General features: G+C 46.1%; 1 protein-coding gene across 2 annotated transcripts in view; it reads left to right on the forward strand.

Annotated features, from left to right (window-relative positions):
- Window positions 1-2,213: 2,213 nt before the first annotated feature.
- Window positions 2,214-19,534, forward strand: part of LOC120817843 (A disintegrin and metalloproteinase with thrombospondin motifs 2) — a 90,161-nt gene continuing 72,840 nt past the window's right edge. The window contains exons 1-2 of one of the 2 annotated variants that reach the window (XM_040174454.2): window positions 2,214-2,466; window positions 3,922-4,334. In XM_040174454.2, coding sequence (XP_040030388.2) covers window positions 2,379-2,466; window positions 3,922-4,334 — 501 coding nt within the window. In that variant the 5' untranslated portion in view covers window positions 2,214-2,378. The remainder of the gene's footprint in view (window positions 2,467-3,921; window positions 4,335-19,534) is intronic. The other variant, XM_040174455.2, reaches the window with a different exon arrangement.

The raw sequence follows: 19,534 nt of genomic DNA on the forward strand, positions 1-19,534 counted from the left end.
CAACGTCTCCCTCTGCTTTCAATGGCATCACCGTTCCTGCTTCCACACACATCTGTAACCTTGGTGTCATCTTCGATGCGACACTCTCCTTTGAACGCCACGACAAGCACATAACAGAAGATCGCCTTCTTTCATCTTAAAAGCACCGGCCGTCTGCGCCCCTTCCTCTGCTCTTCTCATCCACGCCGTCGTCACCTTTCGACCGAACTACATGCAAAAGCATCCTGTGCAGCACATCCACCAAAATCATCAAAAAACTACAATACATTCAGAGCGTCGTCCCAATCCTTGGAAAACTCCACTGGCTCCCCGTACCTCAAAGAATACAGTTTGAGGTTCATACAAAACCTTTCACGACCTTGTCCCCGTCTTACCTGTCTGACCTTCTGCACCCACACGCTCCCACGTGCAACCTCAGATATGCTTACACCAACCTCTGTATCCCCCCCATGCCCCACCCCATCACCCTGTTCTGTCCAAATATCAGACCTGGGGGTATTGGGCCTTCTGTATTGCTGCTCCCTTCCTCTGGAACTCTCTCCTCAGAACCTCTGACATTCTCCGCCACTTTTAGCACTTGAAACTCTCTTTAAATCTGCTTTTAACCTGTGAGTCTAGTTAACTATGTTTTAGTTTTATGTCTCACTGTTTTGTCACCCCTTTCATTTGTATTGTTATTGCTTCTAATGTAAATTGCTTTACAAATTAAATGGGTTATCAATATTAATGCACACAATGTTATTGCACAAGGAAGAACTGTGTTCAATAATTGTTTCAACAACTTCACAGCAGTTCCAAACTTAGCCTTTTATCCAAGATGCAATTATACAATTAGAGATACAACAGGGAAACATGACATTTCCAGGAGTGGATGGCAAAGCCACCCAGACAATTAACTGCTTTTGTTAGAAATTCCCAATTTTAATGTGAGCTTCACATTAATATTGAGGTGACATTTAAAACACCTACCTTTTGTGTTTCAACCAAGCTACATTATGCTACAACAACTAAACTGTGCAGTGTGTTGGCAGAGAGTCCTGGTAATAAACATTAAACCATAATTTTCTCTTACTAACTCAATTTGATGAATGAGTAAAGGAAATAACTCATATTTGCCACAAATCAACTATGTGGAGTCATAGAAAAGTGGAGTCATTCTTATGTGGGTTGACATTATTTTGCAGACTGAGATTAGTTTGTCCTAATTAGTTGTGTGCTTGAAGACTTTATTGTGCTTCTATCGAGCACTCTGTGCCGGTTTGTGTTGCTTTAGAAATCTGGGCGCAAAAGTGAATTCCACATCAAAGAAAATAATTAAATCTGAGCTTTTCTTAAATTGACACACTTCAAATTGGGACTGACCTGGCTTTGGAAAAAAATAAAAAACATGCTTTTCTTGGTGCGTTTTCCGCGTTATTGAATTTCTTTTACATTGTTTTAAAAAGAGAAGATAGGACACTTCTGAAAAGGTAATTGTTTTTGCTTATATCAGCAGTTCTCCTTATGCTGCTCATCGATGTTTGAAACAATATAAGATTAGTGGTCAATGGGGTAAATGATGCGTTAAATGAGGGCAAGCAGGTTAGGGCTAGTCCGACTTTTTCTGTCTGTAAATTGGACCCTTGGGCCCTGGGAAACAGACGTGTAGTTCCACCAGTCAGCCACACGGGGCGCTGCGGTTCATCCAACCTAGGAGCCCTGACGGGATATTCAAAGTTACGGGACATCGGGGACCGGTAAAAGAAAGACATGAACAGTATTTTTCACACGTCAAAAAGCGCCCAAGCAGCAAAGCAATAAAAGAAAAGCCCCCCCCGCGTCTCGCCGCGTGCTGGAGGTGTGATAAAGCAGCGCGTTCCTTCATTTCACCGCGTTTGACGCGAGGCCCGTCGGTCCGTCAGCGGCGGAGATCCTCTCATCTCCTCACAGCGGAGACCCGCGGACCCCCGTCGCGCGCGTGTGTCCGTGCGCGCGCGCGCGCGTTTGTGTGTGAGTGTCGGGGAGTTGTCACAGCAAAAAGTGTGTGTGTGTGTGTGGGGGGGGGGCACACGCAACGTGCGAGAGGAGTTGAGGGAAAGAGAGACACAGAGGAGGAGAGTTGCGTGAGTGTCTGTGTGAGTGAGTGAGATAGAGATAGAGGGAGGGAGTGAGAGACCTCGGTGGAGGGGAGGAGGAGTAGAGAGAGAGAGAGAGAGAGAGAGAGAGAGAGAGGGGAGGAGGAGGAGGAGGAGAGCTCCGTCTCTCCCGGTGCACTTGGCAGTCTGCTTGCGGGCTGCTGTGCTGTTGCTGTCGTGGCGTGGCTGGTCGCGCCGGGCGGGGAGCGTCACCACACTGGAGCCCGGAGTCCCGCTCTCTCACCTGCGCAGTTCGGAGCTGCCATGGCTCTCTCGCCTGGATTTACTGTCCTGATCATCCTGCCGGCCTTTCTGCTGCACACCAGCGGCCTTTACATCGCCAGTAGCGTCGGTACGTACGGCGGGGTTAAACGTGGCCAGTGTTGATGTTTGTCTTCGTATCTTTTCCGGCGCTCACTTGAAGTCTGGAGATCAGCGAAGAGGCAAAACATTGTTTCTCATTGCTTTTGACATGCTTTTTATTGTTGTTTTTGTTGTTGTTGCAAACAACGCTGTGGGGTGCATGTGCAACTTCTGGCGTTTTTGCGGGCTGTGTCAGTGTTGCGATTGGCTTTTCTCTAATCCAGGGGACAGGGGGGGTGAAGGCTGTCTGAGGTGCAGGGGCCATCGGATGCACCGGTTTACCGTCGGGTTCGGCAGGGAAGTGTAGCCCAACATGATCTGATTCTGCCGCTGTCGCATCTATCGATCCGTCACAGGACGCTGGTGTCGGATGTCAGCGACATTGATCACACCATTATCAAATCACGCGTCTGACACGTGAGCTGAAGCAACATAAACAGCCAGTGTGAGGTTTGATCAGTCGGTTGACTTTATAAATAACGTAAGACGGGCGGATAGCGTTGTGATACTAATATTGATGATAATAATAATAATAATAATAATGAAGACCGCCACGTGCCCCCCCGGAGGACTACTTTAAGGTGCCTTCACGTCTCCGGCTGTGTGGTGTGACGTTAACACGGCCTCGGCTCTGCGGTGTGTGTGTGTGTGTGTGCGTGTGTGTGTGTGTGTGTGTGTGTGTGTGTGTGTGTGTGTGTGTGTGTGTGTGTGAGGTGTGTCGCTTTTCAAATGCACCTGTGTTTTCAGTGTCACTTGGAAACGTCCCTTCATCCAAGACAGCATTGACTCACTTTACATTTATTTGCATTTAGTTAAGATTCAGTGATGATATTTAAAAGACGAATAACGCGTTCCGCGCATCAAATGATTTGATTTAGTTTCATTTGGCCGTATAAATCACTTTTCGCGAATAGAGCAGCGTGGCAGCGAGAGAACGGCGCGAGAAAGCCGCAATTAGCGCCTTCTCCTGCTGCAGGCTCTCCTGTTGATGGTGGAAGGGCACAGGAGGTGTCAGGAGCGCAGCGCGCTCTGCTGAGGCTGCAGTAACCGAACGCGCGCTGCCGAGCACCGGGGTCGCCTCTGGGTGGGGCTGTACTTGTGTGTCTGCGCTTGTGATTGGTTACATTTTTTCTCATTTCTATTACTTATCATGGTGACGGAGAATGTGCAATACTTAATCCTAGTACATTCTTTTTTCCTGTACATATTTTTGTTGCACCCGTGACATCCTCTCCACGCGTCTCCCATGATGATATCCCACCACTGTTGTTGTTGTTTATTTTTTCATCTTTAACCTCCAACAGTCTTCAATACCTAATTTTCACGTATAAAACACACAACAATCTTTCCCACTCTGACCTGCCACTACCTCCCTCTCTCTCTCTCTCTCTCTCTCTCTCTCTCTCTCTCTCTCTCTCTCCCTCCTCTACTGTCCTGTTCCCAGACTCCCTGCAGCATGTCCTGGGGGAGTATGGACTGGTGAGGCCGATCAGTGTGGACGCGGAGGGCCGCTTCCTGTCGCACGCCGTCTCGGCTGGCCGCGTGGCAGGAGGGCAGTCCCGTAGGCGCCGGAGGAGGGAGGTAGGAGTAGGCGATGATGATGAGTGGGAAGGACCAAAAGAAGAGCCCATGGCCCTCCGCCAAAGGCTCTACTACAATGTCACCATCTTCGGCCGGGAATTCCACCTGCGTCTGCACCACAATGCCAGGCTGGTGGCCCCCGGAGCCAAGATGGAGTGGCACGATGACAGCGACAGCACTCTGCATTCTGAGCCACTGCACGATGAATGCTTGTACGTGGGGGACGTCAAAGACGAGCCAGGAGCCTCTGTGGCTATTAGCAACTGTGACGGCCTGGTGAGTGGACACACTTTGTACCTCTTATGTGTGCAGTGTTCACTGAGCTCACTTCATGACAGAATTAACACGACCACGTCTTCCTCCCTGGTGACGGTTTTCTGGATGACCATGTAGCTTAGAAGGGGGTCCTCTTTTCTCCCCAACATCCTCCAAACCGGTTGCCTGGGATGAGAAATACCTGAGTCATGTTTTCCCTCTGACCTTTATGATATGCTCATGTAAACGGGAGCTTATCAAAGGTATATATTGATCCCTCACCGATAACCTCATATATATGTATATATATATATATATATATATATATATATATATATATATATATATATATATATATATATATATATATATATATATATATATATATATATATATATATATGTATATAATAACATTGTAGCACTGGACAAATAGCAGACACTTCCAGAGCATTTGAATTGAAGATGCCACCATCAGATATTTTGATTGCACAACAGTTGCTAAAAGAGCCTGAATTGCACGTGCTTTTAATGGAGCTGACGATGATACGGTACGATGTGGTACGATGGCGATGAATTGAGGAAAAGAATCAGAGATGGCATTTGGTGAAAGGATTTTGGGGAGAGGAGTGAGATGTAGACCGTGTGAAGAACGTTCACAGGAACAGGAAAGATGGAGACCAGTGACCGAGAAGGACGTGGAAGGGACAAGTGTGAGAGACAAGTCTCACGGCAGTGGAAAAAAAGTCAATACGAGCAAAAATGGATCACGGATGTGTACAGGGAATATTGGGATTGGGGGTGGTGTTCCCCTCATTAGGAAAAATTGTTCATTAGTCAGCCAGATCAGGCCGCCACCGGAGCTGAGTAGCAGCGACTGGATCCGTTTAGGGTGGAGGACACAGGGGACTGAGCAAGCAGCTGAGCGAGCAGGCAGGGAGCCAGGACAGCACAGGCCTGACATGCCCACTTAGCCTGACACAGCGAGCAGCAGCAGCAGCACCGAGCCGCCGCCGCCGCCGCCGCCGCTGCTGCTGCTGCTCGCTCCGGCCCGTCACTCCGGGGCCTTTTGGTAATTTCTAGGAAAGGTTGCTGTCAAAGCGTAGTTGGTTATGGATAACGGATCAGACCAGTGTGGCTGAATGCATATGAATGCCAGGATTTGAAAGGGTGGGTTCACATGTTCACATAATACTTGTGTTTTTTTTTTTATCACTAGGTTATTATGACTCTAATTTAAACGGTGGGGCAGAAAATCAACAGTTTTCCTGATCTGCAGAATTGGAACCTGTTGCATCCAAGGGTCACCAAATCTGGTACAAAACGAGACAGAACCGAGCCAGAACAGGATTATTGTGTACTCGTCACAGACAAATATATGAATGCTTCAGTTCTTTCAAAACTTGAGAGTCTTGGTTATAATATGCACCAACCTGTTCGAAAATACTCCAAAAACAACTCTAATAAGCTATAAAATAAGATATGCAAATCGGTCAAAAAAATATGCACACGGCATTCACTTTTAATTGTAATAGTTATATTTCCATTTTTGCACAGAAGAACTGTCAAGTTAATACCACATTACTTACATTAGAAAAGAACCCCTTCAGGATCTTTCAGTGTTTTTTTACATTTTTCTTTCTAAATGGAGTAAAACAATATTGTTAATGTAATAATTTATAACACAAATATTATTAAATTCACCGCTGTAATCACAAAATATTCAAAACACAAAGATTATCGCTCTCCACTTATATTTAATTGGTGTCTCCTCGCCCCTGAACAACTCATGTCATTACTAATCAATGCGTACAACCTCCTCAGACACGCCAAGAAATGCAGCCGAGCTCTATGCAGCTCTGCTGAACCTCTGCCCACATCTGCCTTTTGAAACCTGACGTAGCCCTGATCTGCCCGGTTGTGCCCACTTCCTCAGTGACCCGGCCACCTGGTTAGAGCGTCTTCCGCCCTCCCTTACCACTCACAGGCGAGGGTCTTGCTGGCCGTGTGTGTGTGACAGCAGCTAGGAGGGAGAGAGGCAGGACGGGGGCAGAAAGGTTCAAATCAAAATACAAGAAAATAGTAATAAAAAGGGCATCAAAGCGTTGAATGGACAAATGACCTTTGGAGAGAATTGGATTTCTGTGAACAGAAGCTGTGATCGGCTGGTTAGTTCTTTGAGAAGAGGCAGCACTCTCTACAGTATGAGAACTAGAGTGTGTTTGTGTAATGTTAGTCCTACATGGGTACAGGACAAAATGAATTTAATCTGCAGCTGAGGCTGTGTTTCTGTTTGTGTGTGCAAAGAGCCGAATGGGAAAGTGCATGAATCAGACCAAAAAAAACCTCATGCATTAATATTGGTGTTTTCCAGTGTCTGGAAACACAGAAAACCCCTGCTTTGTATGAAGTCCTCGTTATTCGTTTATCTGTTGAACATTGATGCAAGAAGATGGGTGCTTGCTGCGTCAATTTGTTCCACTGCACAAACCTTTTAACTCCCTAAAAATGTTGTATTTTAAATTAGGTAAGTAAATCTATTTTAGCCTTGAAGGTTGTACGATGAGGAAACGCCTTCAGGTTTGTTTACGTAATGCTTCGGGATCTATGACAATTAAAATTAAAATTCATTTTGTCCGTCTTCTCAGACAAAGGAATCATAAAATGATGAAAAACAACGCAAAGATCTGAATTCCTGTATTTTAATTCGATGTGAATGCATCTGTGCTTTTGTGTCCCCTCGAACCGCCGGCCCCACAGGGGTCTTTCCTCCAGCCTCACCTATTTATTCGGAGACGTGGACGCTGTGTTTGCCTGATTTTGTGCTCATGTGGGTGTGAGGTCAGGTGCATTCATGTGTGTGTGTCTTTTTAGGATCTTATGTGGAATGTTGAGTGTCAGCAGAGCGTTTCCTTTAGAAGAGACCGTTGCATCGGGACGGGATGTACAAAATGATGGCTATTTAATATGTCAATCTGATGCGCTGAAGCAGTTAAGTGGGGACTGTTACACTTTGCACAGTTTCTCAAACTCAGATCGGAACACAATCATTTTCCCTCAGGAAGTTTATTCATTTTCTTCAAATCATTTGATTCTGATAAAAGCACCTCTGTTGTTTACGAGCCCTGTTTCCCGAAGCAGTAAAGTCAGGGCGAGAGGTCTTATCCTTTTACAGAGATTCTGCTGGGAGCCATTTATATGTGACCAATTCTAAAACTAAAAGTATAAAAGTCCAAGTAGGGATTTGAATCCATAAACGTAAAAAAAAGCCATCTTTCAGCAGGATTCACTTATCTTTCAAACGTATACAGCGATGACAGAACTACTGTGAAGCAAAACATCTCGTGTCGACAGATAAAGTTTAAATAACCCCGTCAACTGAAACAAATAGTTGTGATTAATAGGCATAACTGAATTAATTACTACCAGGAGACCAATACTTTACATGTTACACTCACTTAACAAACACACACACACATAAAAACATGCTCTGGTTGCACTCCAGATATCTCCAGTGTTTGACTTCCTGCCTTAGATGGGCCGCAGCACCTCAGATAACCATCAATGGTTTGGCAGTTTCAGGTTACCATGGGAATAGAAGGTCAGACAGGTCTGTGGAGCCGATAGACGCGTACGCTGCCCAGAAATGAGATCCAGCTGTGTGAGAAGTGATCCTCAGTCTCTGAGGTTTTTTTAAGAGAGGAAGTGTGTGAGCCTGTCATTTTTGGGAGGGGGGGGTGGCTCCTAAAATCCAGGTGGTTGCACACCTAGGTGAGTGCACATGCGCTTCCACGGCAGCGATGAGCATTGTACACTTTCGCGCATGTGCACATTGTGCGTTTTCAAACGCACACCCGCGCTGCAGGCGGGCTCAGACACACACAGCAGGGACGGACAGCAGCCAAAGGCAATGTCCCCGTGAACCTTCTTCTCCTCGCTGCGAGACAAAAAAGCCTGTGCATACATTTCTCTAATTGTCTCCGCCCCTCGCTCGTCTCGCTCTCTCTCTGTTTTTGTGTCTTTACGGCCGGCAGCGTTAGCAGGCAAGCAGGAGAGCTCCCCTAATGATGGTATTAAAAGAGTCAGGGAAATGACAGAGAAAGAGAGTAAAAAAGAATGTGGCAGACAGCTTTTTGCTCCCCAACACCCACAGATTCAGAGCTCACAGCGAGAGGCAGGGTTCCTTTAGTGAGCAGTCTTTGTCTGTTTTTAGCAGCAGCTCTGCTCCCAAACGTTGATCAGACAAGTGGTGCTGAGGGTTGAGGGGAATACCCGCTGTCTATGAAGAAAAACGTTTCCAACCACCAAGTTATAGATCTCGGTCTTGCTGGTTGGAGGATATTTTATGTAAGCTAATTGCATAGTTTGGACATTGTTATTTGTCGGCAGATCGTTCGCACTGATCCTGTGCCTTTGTATATTCTGATGTGCCATATTTATGTTTGCTTCAGTTCACGTGTGTTATTAGCACACAGCAGGAATGCTTGAAGGCGACCGTGTTATTTTGGTGCTTTCATTGAAAAGTCTCAACATCAACAGCAAGGAGCGCCAACGCGCTGACAGGTGTTTTATTTATTTTTCACTGTGGGCGGATGTCACATCGTTATTTAAATACTATGAAAAAATTGTATTCAGGGTTACAATACAAATTTCAAGGTATGCACAGATACAGTAGCAAGGTATTGCTGACAATGGGGCCTAATTTTATATATATTTACAACATCCTCTCCATAACTGCATTTTAAAGGTTTACAATTGAATTAGAATTCCTGTTAATTTTGAAGATTTTCCCAGTGAGGCATTTAGCATCTAGCTTATTAATTAAACATTAGTATCATATGAGCACTCTGTATCTGCCGTTATCTGAAACCCAGGTAATTGTGGCAGGACTGAAAAAGTCAGATTGCTGCATCGCTCACTTACCCATCCATCCACCCACCCACCCACCCACCCAGCCCTCCATCCAGCAGCCCGGCAGCTTAGCTCGGTCAGGCGTGGCAGCTCGCTGGGCCCTGCAGGGTGTTATTCCACCCCGAGTCACACAATAAACAGCTCTCAACCGTAATCAGCTCAAATTGAAATGATGACATCAATTACAGCACGGTGCACGGCTGTTATTGACCCCGGCCCTCACGGGCTGTGTAGAGCACGCTATATCCTGTATACAAATAAAAGGCGCGTCTGCAGGAACCGCATGGCCGGAAGGAGGGCCGGGGGTGTAGCGAGGCCAGACTGCTGAGGCACGGTATGAATGGAGAGACGGACGGCAGCGGAGGGAAACGCGTTCTCGGTATCTGATTGCAGGTTCCACCCTGCAGTGTAACTCCACTCAAACACACAATTACCCAATCTAGAGATATTATCAGAGCGAGAGGAAGGAATAGAGGAAGAGAGGTACAGAGAGAGAGAGAGAGAGCCCATACTGAGGAACACTCTACTGAGCAAAAGAGTGCTTTTACCAGAGCTGTGATTACTGCCGCTCATACAGTGCACTTAACCAGCCCCCTTGACTCTCCTTCGTCTCGCTCTCTGTCATTCACAAAGTGCTGGTTTGTTTGAGTGGTTGAAATAACAGGATTCATGGGAGAAATTGAAGCAGCGGAACCCCAGTAATTACAGAGAAATACCTCTGTGATGTCACGATAGCAGCGGTTTGTTTTGATACTAAAATTGGCTCCGGCACACTTGAATGATGTAGTGCCGCGAGAGGAGTAACTCACCCGTACATGGGATGTGACGATAAAATACTGTGATGTCACCGTGATATTCCAGGCTCTATGTACAGGAATTGCTTGCTGTTGCTTGCGTGAAGACGCACAGATGAACTAATTATCTTCATACCTGTGTATGGGTGAGTGCAGATTCCCCAAACAGGAAACATATTGTGTGACAGATACAGAATAGGTTGGTGGCCCGTCTTTTGGGCTTTTGGACTTTCTTCTTCAGAGGAAGTTTTCGTCGTGGTTCGAGCAAAAAGTGTAGTCCGTCATGTCTTGGGGATTTTAAATACTCACCAAAATAAAGTAAATTCTCTTGCTCCAGAATAGCCAATACTGAGGTGGCATAAATAATAACCAAAGTATTGCACAAAGTAAATTCAGAGACCACCTTTAGTAGAATAGTTTTTTGTTGTTGTTCCCTGCTGGACAGTCCTCATAAGCCAGCTGGTCCCACAGGCCTCTGTGAAACAGAAACAGGACGGGACATCATCTCACCAAAACCCTTCCGCAGCTGCCTCAGGCCACCGCGTTTGCCCTCCCGTACGCCACGTAGGCCGGTTTGTGCTCTTTTTTCCCCCCTAAATGCACAAACAAAACATAAGATGAGACAGAGAGAGGGAGGAAGAGGAAGCGGTGGAGGGCAGGTGGAGGAAAGTGGCAGTAACACAAAGTGGGAGGTAGGAGAAGCGCGTGGTGGAATCTTAATGTGCCCAAACCTGAAGTGGAACAACAGCAGAATCATAACGGTCGCCACCTGCTCCGTCGGGAAAGGAGGGAGGAGAGAATCTTTCTTATTAGCATGAAGAAATTCCCATTTGTATTGCCTCTTCCTCCGCGCTAAGGTCACTGCTTCCAGAAGCCAGAACTGATCACGGATGTTTTATATTTGCCGTTTTCCTACTTACTTAAATATGTGTGCATTCTTTCCCAGCGTGATCTAATTAGTTGTTTGTTCTTCCTCTGTGCTCTTTAACTGTCGCATTTGTACTTTCTGTTTACATGTTCATTAATGGAACGGAGCCCATCCGTCTGTGTAGTTTCCATGGTTAAATATCATTTTGTTTGGCGCGTTATGCAGCAGGCAGCTAAGCGGCAAGAATCGCACATCACAACAGAAACTCACACCCTCTTCATCTTACTATGGCTGCTTGTTTTTGTTTCCTGCAACAGAGAAATAATCACTTCTTCTCTCCCAGTGTATTATCTTTGGGGGGGGGGGTTGAGGATCTCGGGAATTGTCAGTGTACCAGCATATGTAATATATTATATAATAATATATTGTATTTTAATAACTGACTCTGTGGGGGCTGGAGCGGAGCAGCAGAAACAAAGAAACACATCTAGTGCTTTGATCACTGTGACTGATGGTCTGCCAGAGTGCACAAGCAATGCTTTGCATGCTGCCTTACAATTACGTAAGATGTAACGGAGACTTTGAGATGACCTTGTCCATGTATAGCTCCGTGTGAGATGGAGTTACCAAAGTGTTGGACTGGATGGATGCTTTTGGATCAGGGACATGCACACGATTTAAGTAGCAAGGGTTATATACAACACACTAAGACACACACTTTAGGATTTGGAGAGCCTGACCAACAAGAACCAAAAATGGTGTGGTAGGCAGACAAGATTATTCAAAAAGTGGCCCGCGTCTTCAATCCTGTCAGTCTAAATCCTTGTGATTCCCACAGTGTGAAATGTTTGCCGCTTATTTTTTGTGTCAGTCACATTCATCACTTAAAGGCCCTAATTGATGACAATACCAATCAGAATCATGTCATTGTGCCTTTAGAGATGCAACAGCATGTGTGACAAATTGCTCCTTCCTGGGGATACAATCACTGGGGGAAAATGCAAGCGCTTGCATATGATGACTATGGTGGTAAATCCCCAAGTGGTCAAATGTTTTGTGATATTTACCATCTCTGTGGCAGCTCTCTTCTCTGTGTTGGACCCTATGTGAGACTCAGCGCGTACTCGAGTCTTATCCACTCCAATCCAACCAAACTTGTAATTTACACAAGTAACCAAACCCAATAGCATAAAAGCTAAATGTATAAAAAGAAATTGTGACTTAACACAATCGCAAAGGTCAACATGTAACTCCCAATACACAATAGCGCACACAAATGGCCAAAAGCCATACAAACCTTTACCCGAAGTAAAGACCCACCAGAGAGTCACCAAATAGCGCTTAACTATTACCGGACTAGGAGAACACCAAAATAGCCAAGGCTACAATTAGCGTAAACAAAATGGTGGCTGACCAGCCACACACAAACAAAGAGCCATTAAGCAAAAACGCCAACGAACGCCAACCAAATGGCCAACAAAACTAACCCCCCAAAAAAAACAACATCCAATCCCGGACGAGCCCCCATTGGTCATGGAAAGTGACAAACAAGGGAGTCCACACGTTGACTTAAAGAAATAACAAAGGTTTTATTCGAGAACTAACAAAGTATGCATAAAAACGGAAAACAAACACATAAATAAGTGTGAAAGTAGGCATATGAGGGGTGTAATGGAAATGCATGGATGCATATAAAAAGTGTAGGTGTTGAGAGGTGTACTTAAACAAAACGCATACTCTAACAAAGACTAAATCAAAATGGTGCTTGTAGAGAGAGAGAGAGAGAGAGAGAGAGAGAGAGAGAGAGAGAGAGAGAGAGAGAGAGAGAGCGAGCGAGCAGGCTGGGCACCAGGAACTTTAACACCTGGCTGGCTCCACCCACAGGTGCAACCTGTCACCTTAACGGGTCTCCTCCAGCTCCACCCGTCTCCAATCTGCAAACAAGAACATAGACAGAGAAGGAGACGGGGGCGGAGGGATGTAACATCTGCTAAAGTGTACTTGAGCAAGTCTTTACTAGCTGCAGGCTAACGGCTGCTTGTAGCCGGTACGTAACACGGGTCCCCCTGGAAAGATGAGAGATTTAGAAGCATCTTGATAGTGCGCTTTTTTTACCACTATACCTTTGTGCCATTTGGTGAGGGCTGTTGAGGCCTCCTGCAATGCGTATCAGTTTATGTCAAGAGCATGTGGTGTCATTTGTGTGGCTTATTGCGGCACTAAAGTGTATTAAAGAGCTCAGCTATTAAAATAGGAATGAAGGAGGAGATAAATGATCAAATAGCTCTGCTGTCAGTTAGTCTATTATTGGCTTTGTTTATGGCCATAGTCAGAATCATGCATCCCTGTAGCTGCTGTCCTCTCTCTCCAATACACACACACACACACACACACACAAACACACACACACACACACACAGCTCCTCTCACAGTGCAATGATTGACAGCATCACAGACATTTCTCAGAAGCTAATCCTTTGCCTCTGTGGTTCACACACACACACAATGACACGGAGACGTGGACACACTGGGGAGAAGGGACTTATTGTCAGGTTGTGCTCCATCTCCACAGTTCCTTTCTAATCCTCTCTCTCCACCTCTGTACTGTCTCTCTCTCTAGACACACACACACACACACACACACACGGCCTGTGGTCTAGCTCTAGGCTGGGATCTCATCAGCGAGACTGGCGACATGGTGAGAGTGGGGGGAGACCGCTGGATGAGGAATGCAGAGTGAGATACAATTCAAGCGATACGCACTGGAGAAGAGTGGACTAATGGAGGAATAGAACAGAAGGAGGTGCTCCTTTTTTTCCTTGCTTTTTGCTCTCCTGTCCTCTCCCAGCAGGGGGGGAGTGCTGGCAGGGCGGGTGTGGCTTGCAGCTGACTCCGATGCGACGCGACAGCCCCCCCCCCCCCTCCCCTCGGCCCTTTCTGCCGCTGTGTGACAGCGTGAAGCTGCCATCCACCTTTGTGTCTTTTCCCTCCTTCCCATCCCTTCATGTAGTTATGTGCCCTTCCTCGCGGTTTGCATGCCATGTGTACGGCCGTGTGGAGTGTTTTCTCTTTTCAATTCTACTGAACATCACAACCAAACCTGCCAAAGATCACAACCCAATAAATGAGTAATAACAGCTGTGTAGTGTTAACCAAAAAACAGTCCAAATAAACTTGAAAGAATGAAAGAAATCCTGCTCCATCTGACATCAGTGAATGAGAATTCAATTTAACTTGTCATTCTTTACTTTAGCATTGATTGGAGTTGCATGCAATCTGGACATTTACGGATTATGTTTCCTCAATATTTTTATATTTCCTAGCTCTCATTTCCTTTGAGGTGTCCCCCCATCAGCACTTGTGTAGCTGCATTGCCCTGTTTCTGCAGCCAGGGCCACGTCAGGTCAAGGAACCTCTCAGCTTAGGGTCGTGCACGTGACCGGAGCCCTTCCACTGGGTATAGCGGGTGGAAGGCCAAGTACATTCTTCTCTGTCATATTCCCTCCCAATACCTCTGATCATTTGTATGTTGCTTTGGTTGGCTGTGTTGTTGAACTGAATGTTTTTCTTGAACTAAAAGGACTATTCACACTTATCCAATACTGAAAGTCCAAGTCATGTTTGGAACTTCTCGTTTTTATGGCCCCTCTTTGTTTGGGCTAAGTCTCAATCCGTTAAATAGTTGCCTCCCCAGTCTTTGGCCGGATTCTGCAATACTCACACTATGTCCGTTGTAGCAGTGTTACTGTAGGGTTGTTAGTTCCCACCAAATAGTTTAAAAATAAATAATTAATACGTAATCACAGAAGAGATCTATTTTCCAAGATAGGCCATGATTTTTACATTGGGACAGGGGCCTAGTTTGCAGTGGCTTGTTGTTGTTCTTATTGTATTTCTCCACGAGGAGCTTGGTTGCTGTGAGGTTTGATCACCATTATAAGTGTTAAATCAACCCCTGAGTCGAGCGAGAGTTCCAGGGAGTGACCGAGGCGTAAAAAGAGGTTTCTCAGATTAGGTTGATGTTTTGAAGTACCTTGTATCTGATTTTTTTTTCTTTCTTGTTGTTTCTCCCTGCACTGCCCGTCCATCTTTTTCTCCCTTTCTGCGCTCTCCACATCCCGCTCTCGCTTGCTCCCTCTTCGGTGGATGAAGGTCGTAGCCCCAGCTGAGCCACAAGCTGTTGTTGCCTCACGCTGACTGCTCTACCTGCTTCTGATCACACGGACGGCTTTAATAAAAGATGGCGTGGGATTGAGCATGGAGAGCCACACCTGGACGGGCATTCGTCACTTTAGTGTTAATGTGAAAATCTTCAGTCGGCTTATGCTCACGAGGCCCGTTCGAGGAGAGGAGATCGGTGATGTGCTGTTTTTGTATTCAACCTCCACAAATATAACGGCAGTGGGCTCCAAAATGAGAAGCTTTTCGGACTGACACACTTTTTTGTGTGCGTTTATATGGAGAAATTACATTTTCATTCATAGATGTCCCATCCGGGTAAATTAGGGGGCCTCAGATGCTTATATTGCGATCCATTCGAGCTTTTGAATGACTAAGAGTTTGTTCCAGGTCAGACGGCCGGGGTCAAACCACAGAGCCGCCTTATCCAACGTGCTCTGTAGAATGACATTCTCATGTGTGTTTGACTCAGTTAAAATGCAAATGTTTGGGGTTACCAGAGAGGGGCTTTAATGAGCTCCCCCAAGCAACAAGCAGTACCTGTTTTTCTGTTTGCTAAAGGACAGCTTATTATGCTGCTGGTTCTCTTCTCTTTATTTTCTGCTTGGCTGTGGCAGCTCTTTGCTTGCAGCTTATTTCAAAACTAACTGCTCCGTGTTGCTTTCCAGGACGATTTTCCCTGGATGCAAAATGAACGGGTGACGCATGTCATATAAAAATAAGCTATGTTTATATTTCAGGGATTTTGCTCCAAAAAGTGTTACTCATTCATGTTCTGAATGTCTTTACATATTCAGCAGAAGTATAGCCAGGCTCTTTTGTCGGTGCCACATTGTTTACCCTCGTTTTATTGGCAAAATGCTGCTGGACAGCGCTGCTGTCTTTTCTCAGGCAGCCGTCTCTGAAGCTCATCTCTCAGCGTCTACAGGAGGAGGAGGTGGGTGAAGCGGGGGCCGGGGGTAATTTGGTTAGGGGAGGTAACTATGAGATATGGCGGAGAGGGAGGTAGGCTTTTTGACACAGCCACTCGCTGCTGCTGTGCTGTGATGTATAATGGCAATACGAGTGAGCGCGCAGAGAGCAGAATGGTCCGCACACACACACACACACACACACACACACACACACACACACACACACACACACACACACGCAGAGGAAATTGCACACAAATTGCACACAAATTGAACTGATGGGCTATCCTTCTATAATATGAACTACCAAGCACCAGCCCTTGTGCGTTTTCAGGATTAAGATATCTGTTTGATCTTTGTGAAAGTATCACATGGAAAAGAATAATGTGCAGGGCGCCTCTGTGCCAAATTGTATTGAACCGTTTTCCGCAAGGAGCATGGAGCCATTTTTGCTCCCTTTCAGAATATGATAGTTTAAGTGGCTTATGCCGGTAGTGCACGGCTCAAAGCAGGAGCGAAAGGGGGCTGATTTCCTCCCAGACGATGTGATTGTATAAAGCTGTAGCCGTTGACTGCGCTTCCAGGCCATAGTAATTGGGGGCAATAGAGGAGCCTGGTGTTTCCCCTCTAGATGAAATCTCTGGTTAAGCTCAGACAGGGTGTGAATTACAGTGCCGAGTGTTTTCTTCGGCTCAGCAGGAGGACGATGCACACGGTGTGTCAGTCTGTGTGTGTATTGGAGAGGTATTTCTAAGGGTTCGTAGGTGCACAAGAGCACAGGTATTTCTTTAAAGTTATGGGAATCCCTGGTTATGTCTGTTTAATAGCTTGCCTCTTCTTTTATGGGGGTTTTTTCTCTGAGGAGACGCTGTATAGGCTTTGGACTTGTCTGCAGATCTGAGGATAAGAGATATCTGTTTCCAACATGATGAACAGAAGCCTGTGGATCACATGTTGGAACAGGTACGCTGTTTGATGTGTGTGACATTTTAATTGGCACGCACAAATTCACGCGGTAAGACATAGACTCACGCATGCGCTCCAACAGCCTCAGGCTACATCCTTAATCCCCTTCAATCTTATCCCTGGTGTTTGATTGCGTGCGTGCAGGTAGTAATCCTTCATGTAATGCAATTCAATAGAATGAATACCGTGACGTGACTTTGTAATGCTGTTGCTTTGACTTCTCGTCTGTCAACCGGGACAATATCTGTGACATTTGTGTTTCTAGTTACATGCACGTAGCTCACATCGACACCGCCTGCAGAGGGAGGCAAAAAGGGTTTTATTTTTTATTTTGTATCTACAGAAGAGTAGAACTCCAGTGATTCATGTACTGAGCCACAAAGTTTCAAGGTGTTTAAAGTTATGTCAGGATTAAATTCACTTTATATTGGATCGGTTGATGCGTTTTGAAGGTCAGTGACCATGATTTGAGAAACATATTTCAAATGAAGTTTTTCATTTTGTGTTTACAGAATCTTTAGGAATGTGCAGGGACATTTTGTTAAATGATCACAAATTAAACATTGCCAAAAAAATCTCATACGTTCTAAAAGTAGTTAAGAGGGAAAGATCCCTCATAAAGTTTTCTTACATATAAAATATGAGCAGAAATGTTTCTACTTTGCGTGATGTTATTTTACTGTAAGAAATACATGCAAGATCCTTTAGGACAGACTGAGACTTTAAGGACACTTTGGGGCAGTTGAGGCTGTTCGGAGCATCTGGAGCAGAGTGGAGCCGCCCAGTTTTACGAGCGTGTGATGTGGATACGTTTGAGAAAAGAAAAGTACTTTTAGAGGGTGTGAAGCATCGTAGGTTACTGTAGCGTTGTCTGGTGACGCCGACGTTTAAGAATATGTACTTTTAGCTGCAAAACACAGTACTGAAGTAAATGTTTGGCTCTTAGTGGAACGGTTACTGGTACGCGATGGAACCCAAAAGCACGAATCAGACAACGATGGGTGGGACAGGTAGATTTAAAATCAACAGTTCAGGCCAAGTAAAAACCGGCAGATCCGTCAGCAGGCAAACGAATCCAAAGGGGCAGGCAGGGAACCCGTAGACGAGAATTAGCAAGAGTCAGAACCAGGATGGAGGCAAACAAATCCAAAAAAGGAGCAAGCAGGGAATCCGGGGTCGAAAGGCAGGCGAGGTCAGAACAGCGTATCGGGCTAACTGGGGGAAACCGCTGGACCGCATGGCAAACCGCACAAGACAACCTGGCAGGGAACAGCAGAACGTGACGGGCTTAAATGGTGAGCGGCTGATGAGAGGATGCGCTGCAGGTGAGGAGAGCAAGGGGAACCAGGTGAGGGTACTGAGCTGATGATGTAGGAGAGTTAGATAACATGCAAATGAGATGAAAACAAACTAGGATGTGGTCAGATGTGAGACACAAACACCTTCTCCACTCTCCCACCTCACTATCAACTGGCAACCCTCCCAAGTGAAGTGCAGAAATCGTCTGTTTTCCCTGTTCTTTATTTCTCTCCACCAGCCGAGTTCTTTGAGAAAGTGCCTCCGGGGACCGCTGAACACTTCTGTAACATTAAGGCTGTAGTGGATAGACAGACCGCTTGAATATTTGACCCTCTTCAGCAGGTCAGCGTCACATTTCTTTTGTGAAGTTCTGTCTTTGAGCCGGGCATTAGGGTGAGTTTTGCCCCTTTGTTCTTCTTGGTCCTATGGGTTTCCTCCTATGCGTCATGCACTGTGGACAATAAAATACAGGTCAAAATGGTCAAGAAGCGGCTAATGCAGTATATGTCTATGATTATATCATAGCGTTGTGTAAAAGAAAACAGGCTACATAAACAATAAATAGGACTCAGAAGTATAAATAGCATCATTGGCTGCGGTTGGCACCGGTGGTCAGGGAAGCCGTCCGACTGAAGAAGGAGGCCTTCCGGGTTATGATATCCGGTGGGACTCCAGAGGCAGTTGCAGTGTACCGACAGGCTCGAAGGGCAGCAGCCTCTGCCGTGATGGAGGCAAAGCAGCGAGTATGGGAGGAGTTCGGGGTAACTATGGAGAAGGACTTTCGGTCGGCACCAAAGTGTTTTTGGAAGACCATCCGGCACCTCAGGAGGGGGAAACGGGGAACCATCCAAGCTGTGTACAGTAAGGATGGCACCCTGTTGACCGCGACTGAGGAGGTTATCGGGCGGTGGAAGGAACACTTTGAGGAACTCCTGAATCCAACTACTACGCCCTCTGTGGTGGAGGCGGAGCTGGAGGCGGAGGAGGGATCATCGTCAATTAGCCTGGTGGAAGTCACTGAGGTAGTCAAACAACTCCGCAGTGGCAAAGCCCCGGGGATTGATGAGATCCGTCCAGAGATGCTAAAGGCAATGGGTGTTGGGGGGTTGTCTTGGATGACACGCCTCTTCAACATTGCGTGGAAGTCTGGGACAGTGCCAAAAGAGTGGCAGATCGGGGTGGTGGTACCCCTCTTTAAAAAGGGGGACCAGAGAGTGTGTGCCAATTACAGGGGTATCACACTACTCAGCCTCCCGGGTAAAGTCTACTCTAAGGTGCTGGAAAGGAGGGT

Source organism: Gasterosteus aculeatus, chromosome 4 (genome assembly GCF_964276395.1).
Source record: "Gasterosteus aculeatus chromosome 4, fGasAcu3.hap1.1, whole genome shotgun sequence".
Classification (NCBI taxonomy): Eukaryota; Metazoa; Chordata; class Actinopteri; order Perciformes; family Gasterosteidae; genus Gasterosteus; species Gasterosteus aculeatus.